Below are 8,120 nucleotides of genomic sequence, written 5' to 3'. Positions count from 1 at the left end.
GTCTTACCTCACTTCCTCTTCCTCCCAGCATTCTGCTCTGTGAGCAGTTTGTTTATTACTCAACCAATGAAATCAACAGATTGATATGTGACACTCCCACATCAGTTCTGTGTTGAAGGGAAGCCAATGCATGAGCGCTTGCCCTTCAGCTGGGGCTTTATGAGCATGCTGCGGACAGAGCATCTACTGTGCGGTGCTGTTTAAAGATCTCACAAGACAGAACCCCTGGTTCTGTCACGTGGCACTTGAGGTGGGGAGAGAGGAGAGCATACCTCTTTCCCATGATGGAATTATAAAAATAAATGGTGGCACACACCTTTAATCCCAGCACTTGGGAGGCAGAGGAAGGGGATATCTGAGTTCAAGGCCAACCTGGTCTCCAAAGAGCCAGTACAGCCTGGAACTACACAGAGTTACACAAAGAAACCCTGTCTCAACCCCTGCCCCTCCCAAAGAAGAGTACTTTAGCTAAACTAAGACGACTCAGTCAGTAAGGTATTTGCCTTAAAATCATGAGGACCTGGGTTCAACCCCCAAAACCCACTTTAAAATGACAAGCGTGATAAAATACTCTTGTAATCCCAGCACTGGGGAAGAAAAGACAGGGTCGCTGGGGCCTACTGGCCAGTTTGTCTAGTCTAATTATTTAATTTATTTTATTAATTTGTTAATTATTTTATTTAATGAGCTTCAAACCAATGAGAGACTGTCTCAAAAAAGCTGGGAAGCATTCTTGAGGATGGTACCCAAGGTTGTTTTTAGACTGACACACATACACACACCACACACACATACACGCACACACACTCATGCATACACTTAAAACAAGTGTACGCATGGTGGCATAGGCCTATAATCACAGCACTGATGAAGTGGAGGCAGGAAGAGCATCAATTTGGGATCATCTTGACCTATATAGAGAGACCCTGTCTCAAACAAAAAGCAGACTTTAATTGTGTGTGTATGTGGTGTATCCATGTCTACATGTTTTTGTATACACATTTATATGTGCAGCCACATATATGGGGGATCAATGTCAAATGTTTCTCTCTGCTGTTTGTCTCTGTCTATTTTAACACAAGGCTTCTCGCCAGACTGGAGTTCACTGATACTGCCTGATTCTCTAAGACTAGTTGGCTTCGGCACTCCAGGGATCTATGTTCCTGTCTCAGCCACCCCAGTACCAGGTGCAAACCATCTCACCCAACCTTATACATGACTGCTGATCTTCCAAATACAGATCCCCATGCTTTCAAATACTTTGCCTACTTACTTTCTCCCCGGCCCCAAAAGTTGGCTTTAAATGTTTGCCTCGGAGTGGACATTATGGCTCATTGGAGAACATCTACCAAGCCTGACAAGGGCCTGGGTTTAGTTCAGCCACTGTGAATACATAAATAAGGATTTCTATAAATATGCACATACATATCCAAACTGATTTTGTGTGTGTTTACTCTTTTTTTTTTTTTTTTAACTTTTTCAGTACTCCATCTGTAGTGAGCCTCTGATAGAACTGTCCAACCCTGGAGCCAGTGGATCCTTGTTTTTTGTGACCAGCGATGATGAATTTATCATCAAAACCGTTCAGCACAAGGAAGCAGAGTTCTTGCAGAAGTTGCTGCCAGGATATTACATGGTAAGGGGCTGCTCACAGCTACAGTTTCTACCTTGGGATTTATTCCTTTCTTTGGAGGGCTTTGTTCCTGAAGGTTTTCCTTCCTTTGCATTTAGACTATGTTGTAGCATTCCTTGGATAGATTTTAGAAGTAATAACCGGAGGCCAGCAAGATAGCTCAGTGGGTTAAAAGCATTTATCACACAAACCTGGTAAACTGAGTTCAGTCACCAGGACTCTTGTGGTAGAAGGAGAAAACCAACTCTGCAAAATCGTCCTCTGGTCATGGCATGTGTGTGCCCACAAATCATATATATACACATACATATACATATGCCAATAATAATGATAATTTTTGATTCTAAGAAGTGATAGCCAGACGTGGTACACACCTGTTATCCCTGCATTTGGAAGGTCTAAATAGAAGGATCATGATTTCAAGGCCACCCTGGAATCCACTGAGAGACCCTGTATCAAAAGAGAAAGTGGTGTAACTGAGAGCCGAGTCCTGAGCATAGCTGTTGGATCACGGTCCTGGGTTAAGTGCAGCTCAGTCATTCACCTCACTGTGGCCCTGCTAAGCGAAGCTGCTGCTGAACCTTTGCTCCCTTGTCCTTTAGAAGCGGGAAACAGTGTCTTTGTGGTGATCAAGGAAGGGATAGGAGTAGTGCTTTTTGTACCCAGCAGCAGTCATTGTGTCCATGGTGACATTCCTTGACTGTCTGTGCTGGTTAAGCAAGGCATTGAGTATCCTTCCCATTAATTCAGCTTTTATGGCTGTGAGTTTAGAATGGTTATGTTGCTATTCCAAGAGCAGATTTAGAAAGAAATTAGAGACAACAGAGAGAGACACTTGTGCATCCATCTATTCCAGCTGTTCATCAACAGAGGAACGGGTAAAGAAAATGTGGTGTGCCTATACAGTGGACATTAACAGCACATCCTATGTCGGGTCATAGTAGCTCTCAAACTCACTTTTAATGAAAAAAATACTTTGGGAAAATGGAACAGAGCAAATTTTTCTTTTCTTTTCTTTTCTTTTTTTTTTTTACATTCTAGAATTTAAACCAGAACCCAAGGACTCTTCTGCCAAAATTCTATGGGCTGTACTGCATGCAGTCAGGGGGCATCAACATCCGCATTGTAGTGATGAACAACGTCTTGCCACGTGCCATGAGGATGCACCTGACCTATGACCTGAAAGGCTCCACCTACAAGCGAAGAGCATCCCGAAAAGAGAGAGAGAAACCCAACCCCACATTTAAGGACCTGGATTTCCTGCAGGACATGCATGAGGGGCTGTATTTCGACACAGAAACTTACAATGCCCTTATGAAGACACTGCAGAGAGACTGCCGGGTAAGGAAGTGTCTCTGGATTTCCTTTGAAGTAATCTCAATCGTGAGAGCGGCATGCCCATAGCAAGACATGAGGAAGGCCCACAATGGACGTGGGAAGTCTAGTCTTTCCATGCTGACCCAGGCTCTCCGGATCTCTGAGGAAATGGTGAATGATAAGGGAATGATAACGGAATGGCCTGGGGTCTGTGAACACTTCTTTGTTGGTTCTTATAATAAGCTCTGTCAGCTTTCTTTGATAAAATGCAATGAGAACGTTTCCTTTTCCTTCCTCCCTGGGGTGGGGAAGGTAGCTGAAAAGGAAATGAAATTTAGATTTAATGCAGAAACCAGCAAGGGAAGCCATATTCAGATCTTGGATGAAATGGGATTTCGACTGAGGAGACACGTTTAGAGAAGATGTACTTAGTGGGATGAAATGGGATTTCGACTGAGGAGACACGTTTAGAGAGATGTACTTAGTGGGACTAACGGAGGGCTCCCTGGAGCCCCACTGTGAGCTGAGCCTTGACGGACAAACACTGCGCTTTGGCTGCAATTGCCCTGTCTTGAGAGGCGAGGGGAGCGAGGGCGCCAGATCGAGACCAGTGCTCCATGGAAGGGTGATTGTCAGGGGTGAGAAGGGGCTGCCCAGTTGTGGTGCACACACCCTATTACATCACTTTATAAATACAGGTGGCCAAAGCCCAGGGGGAATGGTTTGCATGTGGTGAAAGTGAGTAAAAACCCTTCTGGAGAAAAAAATGAAGAGATAATTGTAACTGGAGGCTGAGCTTGCGGTTCCCAGCTGCCCAGTCCCGAGTAATCACACAAATTTAAATTAATATTACAGACTGTTTAGCCTATTAGCTCAGGAGATTATTAACTAGTTCTTACAACTTAAATTAACCCATTTTTACTAAACTGTATTTGCATGTGATGTGGCTTGCCCGTAATGTTCTGACATCTTACCCCTTTGGTTGCTACATGGCGTCTCCCCAACTCCACTTTCTTTCTCCCTGTATCTGTTTGGATTCCCCCTCCCCCGGCTGTATTCTGCCTGGCTATTGGCCAAATCAGCTTCTTTATTAACCAGTGGTAATAAGACATATTTATATGTGGGTCTCCCACATCATATAATCCTGAAAATTTGTGATGATTTAATTAATATACACCCCAGAAATAATCTTGGAATGACTGATCTGGGGGAACTGGGATAGTCTAGTCAGGCCAGTTAGCCATCTTGAGCATAGCTGGGTTGGGCAGCATGATGGTGCAGACTGGGGCCTAGGCTTTGCCAAGACTTCCTAGGTAACCAATGATGCCACTAGTCCATGCTGCCACAAAATAAGGGCTATGCTATTCAGGCTGTGGCTTTCTTGGCCTCCGCTGGGCCCAGACAGATGACATGCATTGTTGTGAGGGAAAGAGAAGCCTTCTCCCGAAGCCTGGCCACACCGCAGGTGAGGAAGGCAGGCTGAGCACCCCACTGTGTAGAGCAGAGAGCACCCTCATTCTGCTTTCACTGGCTTTCCTTGCCTCCTGCTGCAGGACGCTTGGTAGCCTGTGACACTAACTCCTTGGGTTCATTTTCTTCCTTAACACAATTGTTGTCCCATTACTTGTGATGTAGTGATGTTAGATCGGGTGAACACGGTATGCCACGTAGCCAGGGTTCACTAGTCATGCCTCCTTCTCCCTCTGAGCACTTGGAATTCAGCACAGTCATGCTGCCATTTTCATTGCCGAAGGAATCCTTAAAAGAAGGTGAGAAAGGCAGGTTTGGTGGTGCATGCTTTTAATCCCACCCTTGGGAAGATGGAAACAGGCAGATCTATGACTGAAGGCAGCCCGATCTACGCTGAGTTTTCTAGGCCTGCCCACCCTACAGAGTGAGAGTCCTTCTCTTCTGTGGGGGGTGGCGGGGGGAGGTAAGAAACTTGTAAACTTGTCCAGGGGTCAGAGAAATAACTCAGCAGTGAAAAGCACTGGCTGCTCTTCCAAAGGACACAGTTTTGATTCCTAGCCCCAACATACTGGCTCACAACCATCTGTAGCTCTAGTTCCAGGGGATCCAACACCCTCTCCTGGCCTCTGTGGGCAGCAGGCACATGTGCAGGCAGAATGCTCATACACGTACAGATTTTTTTCTAAGTAAAAAAAACAACAACAAAAAACACAAACTTGTCCAGTGTTGCTGAACAAGCCGGTGACAAAGCTCACATCCGTCTGGGGGCAAAGTGTGATCTAAACAAAAAGAATTTAAAGTTTGACTCTAGGGGTCTTTTTAAGATTTTTTTAAATTTTGTTTATTTATTTATTGTTTGGTTTGGTTTTTTGAGACAGGGTTTCTCTGTGTGTAACTGTGGCTGTCCTGGAACTCACTTTGTAGACCAGGCTGGCCTCAAACACACAGAGATTTGCCTGCCTCTGCCTCCCAAGTGCTAGGATTAAAGGAGTACACCACCATCACCCTGCTACTTTTTGTTTTTTATTCATGCATGTTTGTGTGCCTGCCATGGGGGATGGAGATGTCTGTGGAGGCTAGAGGAAGGTGATGGATCTCCTGATTCTGGAGTAACAGGCTGATGTGAGCCAGCTTCCATGGGTGCTGAGAAGTGAACTCAGGTCCTTTAGAAGAGGAGAAAGCACTCCTGACTCCTGAGCCACCTCTCTGACTGCTATCAAGTTTTTACTATTACTATCTTTTAACAAGTCATACGAAAAGCTGTCGGGACCAAGAAAAAAAATATCCTATAGAACTCTTCTGCTATCTGAGGGATTCATGTTTTTCTTTTTTTATTAAAAAAAAAAAAAGAGGAAAAAGAAAGAAAACACAGGCACATTTTAATGGAAACCTTTTATCTTGTGTTTTTTTCTGTGGTTTCAGGATGTGGGTGAAAAGTTAACTATCAAATTCCCCAAAGTGTAGTCCAAGCCTCTCCAGTCTTAGATTTGGTTTTTTCTCCTCACCCCCTGCCTCTGTTTTTGCGTGCGTGCGTGCGTGCGTGCGTGCGTGCGTGTGTGTGTGTGTGTTTTCTCAGTAATATCGGAAACCTTTTTCTACAGTCTGCTAAGGCCACATGCTTCTGTGCCAAGAAGAGTAAAGGTCAAATATAAATGCCATTGCACGGGATTTGTGCCCAACCCTGAGAGAACAGGTCAAACATGACTTTTCAACAAAAATGAGACCCTAGAGAGGTACCTGCTTATTTTCTACGTTTTTAGCATGTTGTTCTAAAAAATACAGACGTCTGTGTTAAAGAATCGAATTGTATTTGAATTTGTACAAGGCATAAGTTGTGGAACTTGCTATTCTCGTCGCAAATGCTTTCGTCCCTGTGGTATGGAAACATGCAAATACTGAGCCTGACTCCAGCTGCTGACCTGCCAAGTCATCTGTGATCAGGATCCAGTAGCTGATCCTGTGGGCAGAGCTGCACTGTGCAGTGCAGGGATTTGGAACCGTGGGTCCTGATGTTTGTCAGGGATTGCTTTGTAGGTCTGATGGGTGATGTCTTAGTTAGGGTTTGTGTTGATGTGATAAACACCATAGTCAGAAACAATTTAAAGGCTTACCTGTCCTATTAAGGGGAGCCATGGCAGGAACCACCTCAAGTCAAGAAATGAAGCAGAGGCCATGGAGAAACCCTGTTCACTGGTTTGGTCCCTCTGCTTGACTGTCTTGCTCAGTCTGTTTTCTTATACTACCCAGAATACCTCGGTGCCCTGGGGTGTCACCATCCATAGTGAACTGGGCCCTCCAGCATCAATTATTGATCAAGAAAATGCTCAACAGACTTGCTAGCAGGCTAGTCTTAAGAAGGCTTCTTCCCAATTAAAATTCCCTCTTCCCAGAAATCTAGGTTTGTATCGCATGACAAGTTAGCATTTTGGTTAGTGTTTGCTCTTCAGCTTCACCCATTTTACTTTAGAGAAATACAGAAGAATATTGATTTTGTTTCCTTTAAACTTGTTTATTTTTCATTTTTGGTACAGACTCTTTGTGCCTTCCCCTCTCTGCATCCCCTCTACTCTTCAGAACTGAACTTTAGTGTGACTGATGGAGTATTGAGCTCTAGGGTGGCTGTGGGGTCACTCGCGGGCTGGCACTGGTACCTAGCATCTGGGGATCTCTTCTGTTCAAAACCCTACTGTCTGTGGGAGGCTCCAAAAACAAACCAACCATAGACCATTTTTATGGCAATGCTCCAGTTCACCTGGAGGAAGGTGAACCAGGCTCATTGTGGGACATGTCCTCGTTGCTGAACATGGGTGAGTGACCTTCATGTTTGAACTATTGCCAAAAAGTACGAAAGACGCGGTGATGATAGTATATTATAGGGTCAGAGTAGGTGATGACTTAGCTTGATATTGAAGGGCGAGAGGAATTCTGGGTAGGCAAAGCAGTAAAAACATTATTTCTAAGAAGAAAAAAACAATATATATTGGATATGAAATAGCATGGCACATTCCAGGAACTATAGTTGTTTGTCTTTGCTGCAGCTAATAATTAGGGAAGGCGTGTGAGGTAAGAGAGAAGTGCATCCAAATATTTGTCAAAACCCTTTTTCAGAGTTGTGCGGGTCCTCAAGAGGACTCAAATAACAAATCCACCAGACCTCTAGGACTCCTGGGCGCTGTTGATAGAAATGTAAATTAGTCCAGACACTATGGAAATCAGTATAGAGTTTCCTCAAAAACTCAAACTAGAATACCATATAATCCAGCTATGCTACTCTTGAATATAGTACCCAAAGAGACCTGTCAACACACCACAGAGACGCTTGCCCATCCTTGTCTATGGCAGCACAACTCATAGTAGCCAAGGTGTGTAATCAGCCTGGGTGTCCATCAGCAGATGAATGGATAAAGAAAATGTGATCTGTGTACACAGTGGGGTTTTATTCAGTCATAAAGAATGAAATTGGGTCATCTGCAGGGAGACAGATGAAACTGACTATCATCCTGTTTAGCAGAGTTAGTCTGATTAAGAAAGACAGGATTGCCTTTTTCTCTTATGTGTGCAATCTAGAATAATACATGCATGCATGGCATGAAATAGAAGTGGGGCTTATTTGGGGGAACAGAAAGGAATCAGCAAGAGGGGGAAAAGGAAGCAGGAGAGGATGAACATGGTTGTAATGTGTGATACGACTGGATGAAAA

At 44.2% G+C, this 8,120-nt stretch overlaps 1 protein-coding gene across 3 annotated transcripts in view; it reads left to right on the top strand.

Annotated features, from left to right (window-relative positions):
- Positions 1 to 8,120, top strand: part of Pip5k1b (phosphatidylinositol-4-phosphate 5-kinase type 1 beta) — a 255,553-nt gene that overhangs the window by 167,753 nt on the left and 79,680 nt on the right. For all 3 annotated transcript variants that reach the window (XM_026781287.1, XM_026781285.1, XM_026781286.1), the window contains 2 exons: positions 1,484 to 1,636; positions 2,675 to 2,974. In XM_026781287.1, coding sequence (XP_026637088.1) covers positions 1,484 to 1,636; positions 2,675 to 2,974 — 453 coding nt within the window. The remainder of the gene's footprint in view (positions 1 to 1,483; positions 1,637 to 2,674; positions 2,975 to 8,120) is intronic.

Source organism: Microtus ochrogaster, chromosome 8 (assembly GCF_000317375.1).
Source record: "Microtus ochrogaster isolate Prairie Vole_2 chromosome 8, MicOch1.0, whole genome shotgun sequence".
NCBI classification, from domain to species: Eukaryota; Metazoa; Chordata; class Mammalia; order Rodentia; family Cricetidae; genus Microtus; species Microtus ochrogaster.
Note: the sequence above shows the minus strand (reverse complement) of the source record. Positions and strands in the feature narration are given on the sequence as shown.